Source organism: Trachypithecus francoisi, unplaced genomic scaffold (assembly GCF_009764315.1).
Source record: "Trachypithecus francoisi isolate TF-2019V2 unplaced genomic scaffold, Tfra_2.0 Lachesis_group1, whole genome shotgun sequence".
In the NCBI taxonomy this organism is placed as follows: Eukaryota; Metazoa; Chordata; class Mammalia; order Primates; family Cercopithecidae; genus Trachypithecus; species Trachypithecus francoisi.
The window spans coordinates 38907036-38926983 of NW_022681454.1; the positions used below are offsets into that span (position 1 = coordinate 38907036).

Genomic DNA, 19948 nt, shown 5'->3' on the forward strand with positions numbered 1-19948 from the left:
TCTTGTCCAATACTGAAATATATGGCATAAATATGACAATCACCTCTTGATTAAAGATGAGAAAAAAAGGCAATGTTTAATTTTATCACATAATTAAAATCCAGAATTACCTTTGAGATGTAAGTTAATACTCAGAGAAATTATTAATTATCTGCTACCACTTGCATGATGAGGTGTTCTAGCCTGATTAAAGCCAATAGGACTACAGGCAGGCTGTAACAATGGGAGGGGAGACTGGAAAATAAAAACAAGGATAGTAGTCAGAAAACTTTGAACAACTTGCCCATGCATGAGCAGTGATTTTTAAATACTCAACCCATTGATATTTGGGAGCAGATTAAAGTCCTGATAACCTAATGAAGATAGCAACCCTAAATTACACTAAGTAAGAAACCTTATCTGGCAATCTTACTAACAGAAAGAATTTCACCCTTGTGTATTTCTGGGAGGGTCTAGCACTTCTAAGAATGATCTTTTGAGATCTTTGCTTCCATCATCACCAAGAACAGAATCAGGAATTTGTGCTTATGACACCCAATTCAGTACTTGGTACATAAAAGACAATAAATGTTTAGCTGAGCCAAGATTTTATTGTATACAAGGAGCAATGGTAAGTATTGTCAAGAAAACAAAGCTTCTGAGAAGCCCCACGGTCATGTAACCTAAGGTCTTGGGCAGGTAAGATCTACGTGTGCAAGGGGAGAATGCACCACACAAGGCAGTGGGTATTTAGTGTCCTGTGGTACAGGCGCCAAGTGATACAGGAGATAAGAGAAAAAAGAAAGTGGTTATGGGGAAAGCTTTAGTGAGAAAGAAGTGGGATTTAAACCAAGCCTTAGTGAATTGATCCAATTCAAAAAGATTGGAAAGAAGAAACTGTGAGAAAATGTGAAAGAAATGTCACCAAAGCAAAATTATGTAAGACATATTGAAGTATGACTGGTTATAAGGATCTATACTTGAGAGGAGGAGGAGTGCTTACTAGAGAGGAAGATTGGGGTCAGAATGGAGATCTGTGAGACCAAGGTGGGAGGATCACTTGAGGCCAGGAATTCCAGACCAGCATGGGTGACAAAGTGAGATGCTATCTCTACAAAAATTTGTGGGGTTTTTGTGTTGTTTTGTTTGGTTTCTTGGAGATGGAGAAACCAAGATGGAGTCTTGCTCTTGTCGCCCAGGCTGGAGTGCAATGGCACGATCTCAGCTCACTGTAACCTCCACCTCCCGTGTTCAAGTGATTCTCCTGCCTCAGCCTCCCGAGTAGCTGGGATTATAGGTGCCCGCCACCACACCTGGCTAATTTTTGTATTTTTAGTAGAGACAGGGTTTTGTCATGTTGGCCAGGCTGGTCTCAAACTCCTGACCTCATGATCCACCTGCCTCGGCCTCTCAAAGTGCTGGGATTACAGGCATGAGCCACCATGCCCAGCCCAAAAAATTTTGAAAAATTAGCAAGGTGTGGTGGCACGCACCTGTAGTCCATCTACTTGGGAGGCTGAGGCGGAAGATCGCATGAGCTCAGGAGTTGAGGCTGAAGTGAACCATGATCATGACACTGCACTCCAGCCTGGACGACAGAGCAAGACTCTGTCTCTTAAAAATAAATAATCATTTAATAATAATTTTTTTAAAGAATGGGGATGTGTGAAGGCCAAGCTAAAGAGTTTGGTAACAAGAAGCCAGCAGAAACTTTCAACCAAGAGAATGATGCAGTTGGGGTCACGTAGGTTGCATTAGGGGCAGGGGAAGTGAGGGCTAGATAAAAGGAAAAATATTTAGAGGATTGCTTCAGTTGCAAGCATTCAAGAGATATTGCCAAGTCTTGTTGATCTTCTTTTATATACACACACTCACTGGGTTGAATTGGGAGGTGTGGTCTCTGAAGAAAACAGGAAAGGAATGATGAGAGAAGTTCTCAGAAGACAATGGAATAGAGCATCTAAAGGGAGGAGTAGGAGTTTCAACAGTATAAGAAAGAATGAAGATTTGTCATTTGTAAAGTTATGGGACTCTCTGAGAATCTGATAGAAGCAGAAGCCAGTACACAGTTTCAAAAGTAAACAGAAGAGGCCAGGCACACAGTGGCTCACACCTGTAATCCCAACACCTTGGGAGGCCGAGGTGGGCGGATCTTTTGAGGCCAGGAGTTCAAGACCAGCCTGGCCGACATGGTGAAACCCCGTCTCTACTAAAAATACAAAAATTAGTGCTCCTGTAGTCCCAGCTGAGGCACAAGGCTGAGGCACAAGAATCACTTGACCTCAGGAGGTGGAGGTCGCAGTGAGCCAAGATCGTGCTACTGCACTCCAGCCTGGGTGACAGAGCAAGACTCTTAAAAAAAAAAAAAAAGTAAACAAAAGAATAGGGTGTAGGAGCTAGAGAGGCATGCAGTTTTTAAATGATGATGATAGAAAGTGAATATTTATTCAGCACATCTTACAGACCAGGCTCTGTTCTTTTTTTTTTTTTTTTTTTTTTTTTGAGACGGAGTCTCGCTGTGTCGCCCAGGCTGGAGTGCAGTGGCGCGATCTCGGCTCACCGCAAGCTCCGCCTCCCGGGTTCCCGCCATTCTCCCGCCTCAGCCTCCGAGTAGCTGGGACTACAGGCGCCTGCCACTGCGCCCGGCTAGTTTTTTTGTATTTTTTTTAGTAGAGACGGGGTTTCACCGTGTTAGCCAGGAGGGTCTCGATCTCCTGACCTCGTGATCCGCCCGCCTCGGCCTCCCAAAGTGCTGGGATTACAGGCTTGAGTCACCGCGCCCGGCCAGACCAGGCTCTGTTCTAAGCACTGTAAAGAATTTAATCTTCGGCCGGGCGCGGTGGCTCAAGCCTGTAATCCCAGCACTTTGGGAGGCCGAGACGGGTGGATCACGAGGTCAGGAGATCGAGACCATCCTGGCTAACACTGTGAAACCCCCGTCTCTACTAAAAAATACAAAAAACTAGCCGGGCAAGGTGGCGGGCGCCTGTAGTCCCAGCTACTCGGGAGGCTGAGGCAGGAGAATGGCGTGAACCCGGAAGGCAGAGCTTGCAGTGAGCTGAGATCCGGCCACTGCACTCCAGCCTGGGCGACAGAGTGAGACTCCGTCTCAAAAAAAAAAAAAAAAAAAAAAAGAATTTAATCTTCAACAACCCTATAAGGTTGAGTTCTGGTATTTTCCCACTGTACAGGATGAGGAATCTGACACAAAGGTTAAACAGCTAACCCAAGGCCACATAGCAAATAAATGGTAGAGTTAGAATTTGAGCCAAGGATTTTTTTTTCCACAATAGAGATGACAAGAGGATAGAGGAAGATTCCAGATACTAGAAAGAAAGAAAGAGCAAAACTTGAAGGGCACCTTTCTGAGAAAAGGGCAGGAAACAGAACTAGGAGCAAAGACTGGGGGGCGGGTGCAGTGGCTCATGCCTGTAATCCCAGGACTTTGGGAGGCCAAGGCGGGTGGGTCACTTGAGGTCAGGAGTTCAAGACCAGCTTGGCCAACATGGTGAAACCCCATCTCTACTAAAAATACAAAAATTAGCTGGGTGTGGTGGTGTGCACCTGTAATCCCAGCTACTTGGGAGGCCGAGGCAGGAGAATCGCTTGAACCTGGGAGGTGGAAGTTGCAGTAAGCCAAGATCACACCATTGCACTCCAGCCTGGGCGACGAGAGCAAAACTCCCTCTCAAAAAAAAAAAAAAGACTGGTCACCCTCAGACTAGAAGAAAGATCTTACCCTCCAAGGCTTGGGAAAAGATGAGAATTTGAGTGTAGTGTGAAGAGAAAGATAGAAAAAAAGGACTTAGATTGTGTGGGCTTTATCCTGTTTCTTAAGTGAGATCACTTGATGAAGGGAGGAAGGGATAAGATTGAGAGCTACAAGATTTCATTGGAAATTAGATGATTACCTAGTATCAGCTTCCCACTATGGCAAAAACAGTTGTGAATGACACCCAAGGAGCTCAGAAAGATAAGAATCTCTTTTTCTGACATGTATTTAAGCCCTAAGTCCAGTTATATATATGATTTAAGCCCTATCAGCCAGTTATTTGAGACTTGTTATTATTTATAATTAATACTTTATGCTAAATAACCCCATATCAAAATTTATCATCAGTGTCCACATAGCTATTTTTCTTGCAACCCACCTCTATTACTATGTTAAAGCACCTAAAAATGTGAACTCATTTTCATAGTATCTGAAAAATGTAAGTTTTCCTGGGCCAGGCATGGTGGCTCACCCCTGTAATCCCAGCACTTTGGGAGGCCGAAGCGGACGGTTTGCCTGAGCTCAGGAGTTCGAGACCAGCCTGGGCAACATGGTAAAACCCTGTCTCTACTAAAATACAAAAAATTAGCCAGGTATGGTGGCATGTGCCAGTAGTCCCAGCTACTCAGGAGGCTGCGGCACGAGAATTGCTTGAACCCGGGAGGTGGAGGTTGCAGTGAGGTGAGATGGCACCATTGCACTCCAGCCTGGGTGAGAGCAAGACTCCTTCTCAAAAACAAGCCAAATAAAAAAAATTTGAAGTTTTCCTTTCAGATGGACATTTGTATAGGCACTAAAATGAGATGACAAAGTCCTAAGCCACTACCCCCTCACTACCAGCCTTATCTCAAAGCAAGAGGTGATTGCATTGTATTTAACAAATTCTCTAAGCTACACTTTCTAGCTGGTTGTCATGACAGTGTCAACGATTCACAGTGTAGAGACTAAATGTCTTGGGTGATTTGAGAAGAGCTACTAATTATAAACTGACATTTTGATATAAAATGATTTGAGGTCAGTTTGATAATGCTATAAATAGATATGGTTTTAAAATAGGTTATTTGATTGTTCCAAGAGACTTACAGTGATCAAAACAACTGATTCAGATAGAGAAATGCTGAGAATTCTCTTATAACTGAAATCTGACCTGTTCTTAAAATCTACTCATTGGTCTACAGGGTCAAACTGATTAGGAAGTCATTTTGGCATTTGACAAAAATACTTTAGTATATACCCTAACATATATAAGTACAAAGCAAACCTTCTTAGTACTTTGCATTACTCACCCCACCAATCCATGTTAACATTTTAACTCTCCTGGGTCAAATGCATGGATTCTTACTGCGTTCAGAGTAACTCTTCAAAAACTATTTTTGTCCACACTTTTATTTCCACTACAAATTACCCAGTGTCTAGAGTTCCTATTGTTTAAAAAAGAGGTGAAAGATTTAATAATTGTTCTTTATCCATAAATTTAGATTGTATTCCTTCCTAGCAACCCTCCCCCGACTTCTGTCTCACTGTAATAGAGCTCATTCACTAAGTTTGTTTCCACTCCTAGGGGAGTTGGATGGGTAGCATTTATTATTTATTTAGTCTGCTAAAAAGTAGTGGAATGGGTTTAGACTTTTCAGCCGTGCACATAGAAGGTAGTCAAAAAATGTGAGGTTACGAGTTCTTCTAGAATAAGCAGATCCTCAGGCATTCAGAGTATTTTGTGTGCTATCTCTGAGACAGCATGGCTGTTAGAGGACCTCTCTAGATAAAACTTCATCTTTCCTCCATATTGGTCAGAGTGTTACTGTAAGTGTTCAGCATTTCTTCATATCCATACTGTGCATCATTTTGGCTAAAATAGAGTGTTTCATGTAGATTAATTCTTGAGCTGTTTTTAAAAATCACCTTTAAAGAAGAGTGAATGCTACACAATCATGATATACCCAAAACAACTTAGTCTGTGAAACTTTGCCATGGAGGGTGCTTCTTGGGAAGGGGACCAGGCCAGCAACAGCACTGACACAGCAGGGGCCAGGGCAGCAGCCCTTTGCCAGCAAGAACAGGCTGCTTCAGTATTTCACCAACTGGTATAGTAGTGTCGGCATTTTAACCTACAAATCCAATACATATCTCTTTTTCTTTTTCAGGTTGCTCCACTGTGCCTAGGAAGAGCTGGAGCTTGTGTTGTGACTGTAAAATTATAATTTAGTGCTCCGTTTTCTACATGAAGACACCGTCTTCCTTTATTAATTTAGTATAATTATTCTATCAATGGATACATTTTTAGTAAACGTGCATTGTCACAATCCTGGGCACAAAGTGCCTGATCTCAAAGTGAAGATAGTAAAACAAAGGAGGAAGCAGTGGATGGACCAGGATTAATTCCTTTCATTTCTTAGTAAATTAAAACCTGCAGCTGGTGGATTGTGAACACACATTCCTGATGTAATATGTGAGGACAAATGCACTGCCCTGGAACATAACCCAGTGCTAACTGGGGGTTTCACTTATTCAGTCAAGCACATCTTACTCACATCCAGATTTATTTTCCTACAGTGCAGACACACCGGATGAAACTTTAAAATGCTACTTTTTGTAAGCTTATCATACATGAGTTACAGTAATTTGTTTGCTTGTTTGTTTAACCACAACCACTGTTTTAATGATACACTAAAGATAACACTATTTAGTTTTTTCAGAAACATCTGCATTATATGTGTGTTGGTTGTGGATTTTGTTTCTAAAATTGGCTTAGTCCAATAAATAAAGAAAAGCATTAAGGACTTAAAGCAACAATAACCAAATAAAAACTTGATAGGATTTTTGAAGTCTATTTAAATATTCATTCCATTACATCTAGACTCACCAAGAACTACATGTTATGATGTTAAGTTGAAGTTGAAACATGATGTTTTGCATTAAATTTAAGATATGCAAATTTATGTAGAGAAAATAAATGTTATATACCCTATAATGTTCTTTCACCTAATTAGTATTTAATTATATGGATTTGTTTTATATTATAAAAGATGCTTTGATTTTGTCTCTTGATATTGACAAAATTGTTTGGATATCCTTATGTTCTCAAGTCTGTATCTGCCTCCCCTGCCTTATTTCTTATGTTTTGCCACAATTAACCCATTGTGCTTCTTTGTAATCAAAGTTTATGGGAGAATGGGCTTATTGAATGTCTAAAAACTAAGTTTAAAGTGTTTGTTACCCTAAGTTTTTTACATTTGTAAACTCTAATTACATATGTGAATGTTATTACTCTCAATGAATTGTTATTGTTTGCAAAAATGCACTGGGCAGTAGCATTTTGTGATAAATCCTACAAGATATAAGTCATTGAGATGTCTAAGATGCTTTTTATTTTAACCCCAATTAGTAACCACTTTATGGAAAATATTTGCTAATATTGTTTATTGTGAACTAAGAATCAAAGTTTTTGTATGCATCAATTCACTTAATCCTCACAACAACCTTATGAGGTAGTTCTATTACCTTTTTATAGCTAAGGAGATTGGGGTACAGAGAAGTTAGCCCCAAGGTTATATATCGCAAGGAAGTGGCAGAGCAGGGATTCATACAAAGGCCATCTCACTCAGCAGTCTTCACTCTTACTATTCCTACCACTAGGTAGAAAAAGATTTCGGCCAGGCGCAGTGGCTGATGCCTGTAATCCTAGCACTTTGGGAGGCCGAGGCAGGTGGATCATGAAGTCAGGAGATCGAGACCGTCCTGGCCAACACGGTGAAACTCTGTCTCTACTAAAAAAAAAAAAAAAAAATTATGAACCCGGGAGGCGGAGCTTGCGATGAGCCGAGATCACGCCACTGCACTCCATCCAGCCTGGGCGACAGAGCAAGACTCCATCTTAAAAAAAAAAAGATTTCATTTTATGTGAGGAATTATTTATTTTAATTGTTTAAATCTCTTATGGAATTTTACAGATTTTGCTTTAGAAAAGTAGATGCAATATAATATATTTCAAGTTTTATACATATTAGATGAACTGCATGGTATTTTAGGCAACTTAACTATAAACAAATTTATTCATAAAAACAAGCATTGTTGCCAACAATTTAGATGACCTAGATTTAAAAAAACAACAATTGACAAACCAGGCTCAAAAGGAAATAAAAAGTCCGAACAGCCCTATAACAAGTAAAGAGATTGAACCACTACTCAAAAATCTCCCAGCAAAGAAAGTCCAGGACTAAATGAGTTTACTGGCAAACTATGCCAAACATATGAAGAAGAATTAACACTAATCCTTCTCGAACTCTCCCAAACAATGGAAGAGAAAGGAGCACCCTGTGACCCATTCTCCAAGGCCATCATTACCTTAACACCAAAGCCAAAGACCTCACAGGGAAACTACAGACCAATATCCCTCATGAATATAGATGCAAAAAAACTTCAAAATACTAGCAGGCCAAATCTAGCAGCTTATTAAAATGATCATACAACATGACCAAGCAAGATTTATCAAAGAAGTGCAGGGAACATGGTTCTACACACAAACGTCAATCAATGTAATATACCATATTAATAGAATGAAGGGAAAAAATAGCATAATCACCTCAATTGATAAGAAAAAGCATCTGACAAAATCCAACACTCTTTCATGGTAAAAACACTGCAAACTAGGAAGAAAAGGGAACTTTCTTAATCTGATAAAGACATTCCTAAAAACCCACAGCTAACAACATAATAGCAAAACATTGAAAATTTTTCCCCTAATATCATGAAAATTCCTGGTTTCCCCACTGCTATTCAACATTATACTAGAAGGTCTAGCCAGAGCAATTAGGCAAGAAAAAGAAATAAAATGAATCCCAAATAGGAAGAAGTAAAACTACATTTGCAGTAAACATGGTCCTATATACTAAAAATCCTAAAGAATCCACACAATGATTCCAGCTGATTTTAAAAATTCAGCAATGTTGCAGGTTGCAAGATCAACACACAAAAGTCTAAGAAAAACCTGAGAGAAAATTAAAACCATTTATAATAACATGAAAAAGAATAAAATACTTGCAAATAAATTTGACTAAGAAAGTGCAAGACTTGGACACTGAAAAGTACAAAACGTTGCTGAAAGAAATTAAAGAAGACCTAAATAAATGGAAGATATCCTGTGCTGGCAGGTTGGAAGACTTAACATTGTTAAGATGGCATTACTCCCAAAATTAGTCTATAGATTTAATACAATCCCCATTAAAATTCCAGTGACCCTTTTACAGAAACAGAAAAGCTGACCCTAAAATTTTTACGGGATTGCAAGTTACTGAAGGTACTCAAGTTTGTTCAAAACAATCTTGAACAAGAATAAAGGTGAAGGACTTGCATTTTCCAGTTTCAAAATTTACTGCAAAGCTACTTCAATCAAAACAGTCTTGTGCTGGTATAAAAATATATAAAGCAATAGAGTAGAATGGAAAATCCAGAAATAAATTACGTCAATACACTATGGTCAATTGATTTTTTTGACAAGGGTTCCAAGACCACTCAATGAAGAAAGAACAGTGTCTTCAACTAATAGTGCTAAGACAAGTGAATATTCACATGCAAAAGAATGAAGTTGTACCTGTACTTCATACCATATATAAAAATTCAAAATAGATCGAAGACCTAAATGTAAGAGCTAAAACCATAAAACTTTGAGAAGAAAATATAGGAATAAGTCTTCATGACCTTGGATTTGGCCATGATTTCTTAGATATGGCACCAAAAGCACAAGCAACAACAGCAAAAAAAAAAAAAAGACAAATTGGGCTTCGTCAAAATTAAAAGCTTCTATATATCAAGGGACACTATGACGAAAGTGAAAAGACAACCCACAGAATGGGAAAAAATCTTTGTAAATCTTAAATATCTGCTAAGGAACTAGTATCTAGAATATATAAGGAACGCGTATGCTCAACAAAAAGACAACCCAATTTTAAAATGGGCAAAGAACTTAAATAGACATTTCTCTAATGAAGATATACAAATTGCCGACAAGCACATGGAAAGATGCTTAATGTCATCAGTCATTATGCAGATCAACACCACAGGAAGATACCACTTCACACCTATTAGAATGACGATAATTTTTAAAGAAAATAGACCTAGGATCTAAACCTATAGGAAAAAAATAAATAATAGAGAAAATAAGGGTTAGAGAGGATGTGGAGAAATTGAAAACCTTCATTCATTATTGGTGGGAATGTTAAATGGTATAGCCACTGTGGAAAACAGTTTGGCAGTTCCTCAATAAGTTAAAGAATTACCATATGACCCAGCAAGTCCAGTCCTGGGCATATACTGAAAAGAACTGAAACAGGTGCATCGCAGTATGCACACAAATATGCATCACAGTACTAGTCACAGTAGCCAAAAAAGTGGAAACAACCCAAATGGCCATCAGCTGATGAGTGAATAAACAAACGGTGGTATCTACACATGGCACAATAGAATATTGAGCCATAAAGAGAAATGAGGTGCTGATACATGCTAAAACATGGATGTTTTAGCACATTTTGCCAAGTGAAAGAAAGCAGACACAAAAGGCAATGTATCACGTGAGTGCATTTATATGAAATATCCAAAATAGGCAAATCCATGGAGACAGAAAGCAGATAAATGGTTGTAAGAGGCTAAGAGAAAGGAGGAGTGGGGAGTGATTGCTAAAAAGGAGTTTCCTTCTAGGGTGATGAAAACGTTCTGGAACTACTTATTGGGGATGATTGCACAACATGGTGAAGGTACTCAATGTCACTAATGGTAAATTTCACATACGCTTTACCGTAATGTTTTAAATTATGTTATGATACTTAAATGTCATAATAATAGCATTCTGTATGCTTCACTAGGATCAAAACACTGGATTTATATACATCCGGAAGAGAATTTTTTCAATGTAATTTGCAAATAAATTAATTTCTAAAAATCTGACAGAAAGACTCTTAAATCTTAATTTCAACCTAAGAAGGGAGTGAGAAACATTGAGAGCCATGAGGCGAGAGTTAACAGGAACTCCCCCCCCCCATCTGGTACATGGCAGGCATTCCACAAATATTTTCTAAAAGTTGAAATAGTTATCTTTTCATGAACTCTGTAATATTTGGAATTGTTAATAAGTCTTACTCAAAAACAAATATTCAATAAAATGGTATTTAATTTTACTGTGACTAGATAATAAATTCTCACGTAATTTTTTTATTTTTTAACTGGAGTAAAACAAAATCAAGTGCCATGAAAAATTATAGGCTACTTACGGCATTTTCATCATTCTGAGTCTTAAAGAACTTGTAAGAACACACCACCTCTCCCATCACAGCCTCTGTCCTCTTTCCTAAGGCATAGGAGGAGAGTATCGTGTTTATTTTGTATCTTCTCTTGGGGCTGAACAACTCGCAAGCCTCTTGAAGAAATGCCGTATTGACCGATGTGGGTATTGGCATCATCGCTAGACTTCCCTGCCACCCTCATTTCCCCCAGTCCTGGGTAATTATTTGGGCTAACGAGGTACAATTTAGAGAGCAAACCCAGGGAAGCTCGGAAGCAAATCTAGTGCCCTGGATCTTTGCCCAGGCTCAAGCTGGTTCCATTTGACCATATTTCTTTGTGGATAATAAACAATTATGTTTAACTGAGGTATTTTCACATAGTTTTGAGGATAGCAAAAATCACCTGGTGGCCATCAAGCAGACCATCCAGAGGCAAAACTCCTTATCTGAGGAAGTCAGAAGTCATTAGACTGCCCTATTATCTAAAGCCAGCATCTGGTACTAGGCTTCTTTACCAAAAATGTATTTAATATAAGTAATTAGAACTTTTTATACATCTCCAGAATGAATGTGTGTGAAAAGTTACTGTGCAACCCTTGCTAACATCAAGGCACCAAAATGTCTACAAATGTAATCATTTACCATGGCCTGTGTAACGAATGTAGTCAAAATTACCCTTAAGGTCCATAAATACCTTGTTGTTAGTCCATTTTCACACTGCTATAAAGAACTCACACCTGCAGTCCCGGCACTTTGGGAGGCTGAGGCGGGGGGATTGCTTGAGCTCAGGAGTTCAAGACCAGCCTGGGCAACATCTTGAGACCCCTGTCTGTACTAAAAATACTAAAATTAGCCCAGAATAGTCCCAGCCACTTGGGAGGCTGAAGTGGGAGGATCATTTCAGCCCAGGAGACGGAGGTTGCAGTGAGCTGACATTGCACCACTGCACTCCAGCCTCGGTGACAGAGACCTTGTGTCAAAAAAGAAAAAAAAATAGTTCAACTTAAATGAGTACTGATTTTCAGGGAGACGTTCACCTTCAGGGAAAAAAAGGAAAAACAAAAAGGATGTAGAGTAAATGTGGGGGTTGATTGGTTGATTTTGTTTTGAGACAGGGTCTTGCTCTGTCGCCCAGACTGGAGTGTAATGGCCTGATCATAGCTCACTACATCCACAACTTCCTGGGCTTAGGCAGCCACCTCAGCCTCAGCCTCAGCCTGTCAGCAGCTGGGACTAGAGGCATGCACCACCATGTTTGGCTAATTTTTTTTTTTTCCTATTTTTATTTTTTGTAGAGACAGGATCTCACATTGTTGCCCAGGCTGGTTTCAGGCTCCTGGGGTCAAGCAATCTTCCCGCCTCCTCTTTCCAAAGTGCTGGGATTGTAGGCCTGAGTCACCACACTGACCTGGCACGAATTTTGTGGAAGGAAAGAGGTCCCAGCTTAGTGGTAGCTGGAGTGATGAGGTTAGGGAGAAACTGTCATTCAGAGCCATCTCTGCAGTGACAAGAATAACTGTGTTGTGTGAGAACTTCAGAGAAGAAAAATGTTGGGTCGTAAGTTTGGCAAAAGCTGACCTACTTATTTCTGATTCCGTATCAGAAACTCAGTAGCAAAGCAGCAGAGAAGGACTGGGAGGGTGAGTTAATCCAATAGAGAATCCCTTTACCTCAGAAACTTTCTGATCTAACGCATTGAGCAAAACAGTAGGGAGACGGAGATCCTATACAGTAATAGATGATAAAACAAAGGAGGGGAGAGAATGGTAGTTCCTTAAGGCCACATACGGGGGTATTTTAAGCACTTACCTTTTTATCTATTGTTACACCTTCACATAATTCGCTTCCACTAATTATTCATTGAATATAAATAGGAAATATATTTGGTCTTTGAGGTAAACCATCTCCAAGGTATTGGAGTGTGCGTTTATAGCACCACAGATTCTGAAACACAGAACAGAAAGAATCCTTGCGGCTTCCTTGTTCACATGTTGGTGGGGGTGGACTAGGAGAGTGGACTAGGGTGGAAAACCTGGGCATGGAAGAGGGAAAGCCGGGATACCTTCAGAAAGTAGTGAGCGGCCCAGGCTGACTGCAGCATGGAACATGTGCAGAGGGATGGAGGGAACTGTCCGCCAATTTACTGTTTTTAAAATTAATTTTATCGTTAAAGTTTGTAATTCATTGTTTCAAATTTAAAATGCCAGCCATTCAGTGCTGGGATAAAGACTGCTAGCAGAATAAATAAAATAATAATAAAACTAATTTTTAAAATGCCAGTCATGCCTTCTGTCTGTACCTGACTAATATTATGGATGCTAGATGCAGTGGCTCACGCCTATAATCCCAGCACTTTGGGAGGCCACGGTGGGAGGATCACTTGAGGCCAGGAGTTCAAGACCAGCCTGAAAACACAGGGAGATCCCCGTCTCTACAAATAATTTTTTAAAAATTAGCCGGGCGTGATGGTGTGCACCTGTGGTCCCAGCTACTCAGGAGGCAGAGACAGGGGGATTGCCTGAGCCTGAGAAGTCAAGGCTGCAGTGAGCTGTGATCAGCCTGGGTGACACAAGTGAGACCTTGCCTCAAAAAATAAAAAGTAAAATAAAATATATGGAGACATAGCAGCTGGTCATAAAACTGCAAAAGATGCAATCAGCAAGCAGGCCCCCATACACTCAGTCTACCTGCTCCTCCCTCCCGACCTTGTTTAAGTAGCCATACGGACTGCTTCCAGCTAAAATACATTAATACATTAACCAAGCAGTCTATTTTCTCTTCTCCCAGCAATATTACAACATATTTTCTTGAAAAAAAGAATTACAACTTTTTTTTTTTTTTTGAAATGGAGTCTCGCTCTGTTGTCCAGGCTGAAGTACAGTGGTGCGATCTCGGCTCACTGCAAGCGCTGCCTCCCGGGTTCAAGTGATTCTCCTGCCTCAGCCTCCTGAGTAGCTGGGATTACAGGTGTGTGCCACTACATCAGCTAATTTTTTTGCATTTTCAGTAAAGACAGGGTTTCACCATGTTGGTCAGGCTGGTCTCAAACTCCTGACCTTGTGATCTGCCCACCTTGGCCTCCCAAAGTGCTGGGATTACAGGCGTGAGCCACTGTGCCTGGCCTCAATTTTTATTTTAGGGTTAGGGGGATACAAGTGTAGGTTTATTACATGGGTATATTGTGTGATGCTGAGGTTTGGGGTACGGATGATCCTGTCACTTAGGTGGTGAGCACAGTACCCAAAAGGTAGTTTTTCAGCCCACAGTCCCTACCTACCTCCCTTCCCTCTCTGGGAGTCCCCAGTATCTATTGTTCCATCTTTATGTCCTTCATAACAGATTTTCAAATGCTATTGATATTTTACTCAATATTTGGGTTGTGGAGGAATTTTATAATTTATTTACATTACATAAATCCTTCACGATAAGAAATGTCTTTGCAAAGATTGTACCAGATGATTGCTCAGATCCCTTCCAGCTCCAGTATTCACTAAGGTAGGTTGAATATCATATGACTGTCTCTTGGGAACCCACTCAGCAACTATAACATCTTTGAATGTGAATCCCAGCCAGAACCTGGAATGCCACAGGAGTTGTTACCCCATTGCTTAAACTACAGTCCAGTGATTCTCAACTACAGTGTCATGGTAGGATTACTTGAAGAAATTTTAAAATACACAGATGCCTGCACTTCACTCCAGGTGTGACATCTTGGGATGCCAATCCCGGCCAGAACCCAGGTGATTCTAATGTGCAGCCACATTTAGGAGGATGACCAGGCCCCATTCCACACAATGGTGCCTTAGGCTCCTCGCATACTGCGTCCCTGACTTACCAACTTCTTCATATCTGGGCCCTTTGTGTTATTCCATGAGCAAACTTTTCGAGCACCCTCAGGCACGTTTACAAGAGCCATTCATTTACATAAATATGAGATTACAAATCATTCTTTTTTTTATTATTATTTTTTGAGACAAGGTCTCACTCTGTCTCCCAGGCTGGAGCTTAATAGTGTGATCTCAGCTCACAGCAACCTCTGTATCCTGGGCTCAAGCAATCCTCCTGCCTCAGCCTCCCAAGTACCTGGGACTACAAGCAGGTGCTACCATGCTTGGCTAATTTTTGTATTTTTTTTTGTAGAGTCGGGGTATCACCATGTTGGCCAGGCTGGTCAAGAACTCCCGGCCTCAAGAGATCTGCCTGCCTCGGCCTCCCAAAGTGCTAGGATTACAGGTGTGAGCCACCTAAAGTTCCCTGAAGACAACTACTAGGTACTTTACTAGTTTTATTAAGCCGGTGCAAGATATACAATTTAATTTATTTTAAAACATCATACCATGTGGAGGTTTCTACTAATTTAGTTGAGCTTTCCCAAATTATACCAAATCAGTGAGGCTGACAAATAATAGTATTTTTGTAAAAGAAATTGAATATTTTAATCAAAGTTACTTAAAGAGATATTTGTGAGAGTCTAAAATGGATCGTAGCTTTTAAAGCCATGAACAACTCAGCAGATATTGGTTTCTGGGTACCATGTTTGAGTAGATTATTCAGAAGAATCATCCTGCTTAAAACAACCACAAATTCAGAATGAAACATAAAATATGTTGTCTTTAAAGCATTAAAGCACAGACAAAATTTTCAGGATTAAGAGGACAAAAATCTAAGTGAAAGCCAGCCAGGTGCAGTGGCTCATGCCTGTAATCCTAGCACTTTGGGAGGCCCAGGCAGGATCGCTTGAGCCCAGGAGTTTGAGACCAGCCTGGGACAACATAGTGAGACCTGTCTCTACAAAAAACACAAAAATTAGCCAGGTGTGGTGGTGCATGCTTGTAGTCTCAGCTACTTAGGAGGCTGAGGTGAGAAGATTGCTTGAGCCTGGGAAGTTGAGGCTCCAGTGAGCCAAGATCACACCATTGCACTGCAGCCTGGGTGATAGAGCAAGACTCTGTCTCAAAAACAAAAACAAAAACAAAAACAACTCCAAGTGAAAGGAGAGAAGACATGGAAAAATAAGCAGAGAACTGAAGCTCTTTTGCCCCAAGGGCATTTGCCAAACTCTCAAAAATTCCCCTTCGGTTCTGCTGACCTCCCAGGGGATAGGATAGAGAACTCGAAACCTAGGACCTGTCCAAGGTGGGAAGATCCTACTTCTACATAGCTGGGACCTGTAAGTACTACAGCTTCGAAGGTGAGGACAAACCGGAAGAACACCTACCTCACTCCCCATTATCAGGAGAATACAAAAAAGGAAAGGAAATCCATTGGAATGTCTAGGAAGATGTGACCAGAAACCAGTCTCTCTGGAAAGTTGCAGCCCAGATTCACATTACTTGGGAAAAAGAATCTGAATAATGCTATTTATTTAAAGAAAATCTTCCCACAAATAAAACTCTAAACCTGGGCGTGTTGGCTCACTCTTACAATCCCAGCACTTTGGAAAGCTGAGGTGGGTGAATCACTTGAGCTCACAAGTTCGAGTCTAGGCAAAATGGCAAAACCCCATCTATACAAAAAATAAAAAAATTGGCCAGGTGTCGTGGTGCACACCTGTAGTCCCAGCTACTTGGAAAGCTGAGTTGGGAGGATCACTTGAGCCCAGGAGGCAGAGGCTGCATGAGCCGAGATCACCCCACTTCACTCCAGCCTGGGCGACAGAGTGAGACCTCACCTCAAAAAAAAAAAAAGAAAGGAAAAGAAAAGAAAACTCTAGGCCTTGATATTTTCATTGGCATTTTCCACCAGTCAAGGAACACTATCTTTCTGAAATGTATTTAAGCAGAATAATGAATGCCCAGAAAATTAAGCACAGAAAATATCACAAGGGAAACGCCCTAGCTACACAATTTCAGTACAACATTTGTCATTCATATTACCTTCAACAATGCTAAAACGTGTTCATTTCATTACACTAAGCCATTCTATAATTACTCAAAATATGGTGAAAGACTTTCTTCTCTATTTCTGTCTAGTCTTTCATATTGCTCATGAGATTGACTGCCATTACTATAGTGTGTTAAATAATGGTTCAGCATTTCAGAAAGTATTGTAATACCTAAAAATATTAAATGATAGTCTATTCAGAGGAATCAAAACCACAGTACATCCACATCTGCATACTGGTGACAAGGCATCTGACCATAATAAAATAATAACTTAATATTATATATTTTAATAGTCATAATTTTAAAATTATTCTCTCTTATTGGTAATAAAAATGATTCAGGTCAATTTTTCTTTGGCTTATCCAGCAGATGTTTTAGATTATATCAAAGTGTTAAAAATTATGCTAACTTACGATTCTTGGTTGTTTGCTGATACTGCATAGTTAATGCTATTGAGCACATTGTCATTTTTTCAACTATTTCCATTGTGCTTTAAGATTTGAGCTAAAGACTTCTTTGAACTGAATTATCTACATTCATATAATAACCTGTGGGTACAGAATCCCAGGGAGCCAGGTGACTATTCAATGAAAGTTCATGATAAAATGTGACAAGTATTATTGGAATAAGGAATATACTTAAAATTAAGGGTTTCATCTGTATGACTCATACCTGTAATCCAAGTGCTTCGGGAGGCTGAGGCAGGAGGATTGCTTGAGGCCAGGAGTTCAAAACCAGCCTGGATAACATAGCAAGACCCCATTTCCTAAATAAAAAAGAAAAAAAGTTTTTAATTAAAAAAAAAAAGATTTTTATCTGTAGTAAGGCAAAGTTTCCCAAACAAATACATATTTAAATGAGCACCTTTCTGAAGGACAAAGATAGAGAAAAATGCCCAATATAAGATTATACCTCAGCTTTGCAGGCCAAAAGACCTAAAATCTATAGCTCTGTAGTCAGCAAACTACAGCCCACAGGCCAACTCTGTCTGCTATTTGTTGTTATAAATAAAGTTTTATAGGAACACAGACATGCTCATTTGTTGATGTCTGTAGCAGCTTTCATGTTATGACAACAACGTTGAATAGCTGTGACAGATACACGTATCTTTTTCTTAGCATTTACAGAAAACATTTCCAACCTGTGCATGGGGGATCATTCTTCCATCACCTAGAATATGAGGCCTCTGAGAGGAGAAGAATGAGGGGAAAAAACTACAAAGAAAATGGTAGCAAATACTAGCAAAGAAAATGGTAAGCCAAGGTAAAGCTTCCAATGATAAGAAAGTAACTGCAAGAAGAGCCCACGAGGTGAAAGACTGAGGAATGTGGGCCTGAACTCCACATGTCAGGGTCACCCTGAGAAAGTCTCTAAGAGTCTCTGAGAAAGTTTTCTCTGGGTCTGAAAACAATTAGGGAATATCTTAGCTGTGGAGGCACTGAAGTGAAATTGAGTTAAAAATTCAAGTTTTATTAAATTGCTTTAGACTTGTTCATTTGATTAATTTAACATAGGGAGGCTGAGTCAGCTTGATTATGTGACAAACACTGTGCTAAGCATTTCATATGTATGTTAACTCATTTAATTTTTACAACAGCTGTATGAAGTAGGTATGACTATTCCCAGTTAATGATATGGAAACTAGCTAGTAAATGTCAGAGTCAAATTTCAAAACCAACCAGATCTGTATGACCTTAGAGTCTTTTAAAAACTCTTTGCAAGATTGCTACATGGAGGTGAGTTTAACCTGTCTACATTACACAGGATGATACATACTTGATGCCAAGATACGTCCTCACCACATCTGTGCTACATTTTAAGTTTTTACTTTTAGTGAGTAGAAACAGGCTATATAATTCTGCCTGTTGTGTGCATGAATGGATACACACACAGAGAGCTTTCGTAAGTGCCTTTCTATATTCTTTTTAAATATGCTCTGTGAAAGGACAAAAGTAGGGCATTTTAGAAAGCATGGCATAGTTAATGACTTGGGTTTAGAGGGCTGTTGCTGTCACTAGAGCAGAGAGCAGGGCTGCTGAGTTGAGCAGTCATGAATGGAAATGAGAGGATGAGCCATTAGCAGGAAGTCATAAACCCATTATTAGAAGTTTCATGTCATTGAAGGCAGCCAAATGCTTCGCAATTCTAGGGACTACGCATAGCTACCTAAGGAGGATGTGTCTGCTGCTGTGATGTATCAGACAGGGTCCAGTCGGGAGACAGAAACCACATGGTCATCTGAACAGGGAAGATTTTAAATAAATAATCACGTCCCATAACAGAGAACTGGACTCAGAAAGGATTGGCTAGTTATCAGGATCTCAGATTTGCTTTTGCCCTACTGGAGCTAATAAGCTGACCTGTTATGGTTTCATGGATGCTGGCAGAAGACATCCAGGGGTTGAAGAAAAAGGATTTTATTACTGAAGGCACAGAAAGCAGTAGGGATATCGTGTTGGGTTCACTTCCTGTGCCCTTCAATTCCCCAGGAACAAGACAGAGGATTCCAGGTGGGAATCCATAGAGCTTGGGAACTCCATTGTTTTTATAGTAAGTGGTAGGCTCTCCTGCTCTTTGTGCTCGAGATTTCTCGCTGCAAACACAACTCTGAGAAATGGCCCAGGTAAAGAGTAGTGGGCGGGGACGCTCAGAACCCGCAGCAGAGTGCCTCTCCCCTTCCTTCTGCAATGTCTCCAGCACCCTCTACCGACAAAATTTAGCACCGTGCAGGCTGGCGAAGGAGAAAAGGGCTCATGTCCACTGAACCCAGGAGGTAGAGGTTGCAGTGAGCAGAGATCATGTCATTGCACTCACAGCCTGGGTGACAGAGAAAGACTTAGTAAAAAAAAAAAAAAAAAAGTGTGTGTATATATATATATTATTAAGGAAGGGAAATGATTTTTAAAAATAAACTTTACTTAAATACTATCTATGTTTTGAGTAGATTTTTTTTTCATGTCTTTTAGCTACCTTAGCTCTGAGAATATAGTGGCAATCTCTCACACACACACACACACACACACACACACACGTGTTAG

General features: G+C 40.0%; 1 protein-coding gene and 2 long non-coding RNA genes across 10 annotated transcripts in view; 1 reads left to right on the top strand and 2 right to left on the bottom strand.

Annotated features, from left to right (window-relative positions):
- The window catches only part of KLHL5 (kelch like family member 5), an 84188-nt gene extending 77092 nt beyond the window's left edge, over positions 1-7096 (top strand). For all 7 annotated transcript variants that reach the window (XM_033213999.1, XM_033214000.1, XM_033214001.1 and 4 more), the window contains one exon: positions 5896-7096. In XM_033213999.1, coding sequence (XP_033069890.1) covers positions 5896-5952 — 57 coding nt within the window. In that variant the 3' untranslated portion in view covers positions 5953-7096. The remainder of the gene's footprint in view (positions 1-5895) is intronic.
- Positions 106-17638, bottom strand: LOC117085279. 2 transcript variants are annotated; one of them, XR_004437904.1, is made up of 4 exons: positions 17583-17638; positions 12835-12969; positions 11014-11090; positions 106-234 (listed from the first exon to the last, which is right to left on the bottom strand). It is a non-coding gene; the product is annotated as an uncharacterized LOC117085279 (long non-coding RNA). The 2 variants fall into 2 exon arrangements; XR_004437903.1 differs by lacking the exon at positions 11014-11090.
- Positions 17630-19948, bottom strand: part of LOC117085281 — a 29453-nt gene continuing 27134 nt past the window's right edge. The window contains exon 3 of the long non-coding RNA XR_004437905.1: positions 17630-17676. This is a non-coding gene — a long non-coding RNA (uncharacterized LOC117085281). The remainder of the gene's footprint in view (positions 17677-19948) is intronic.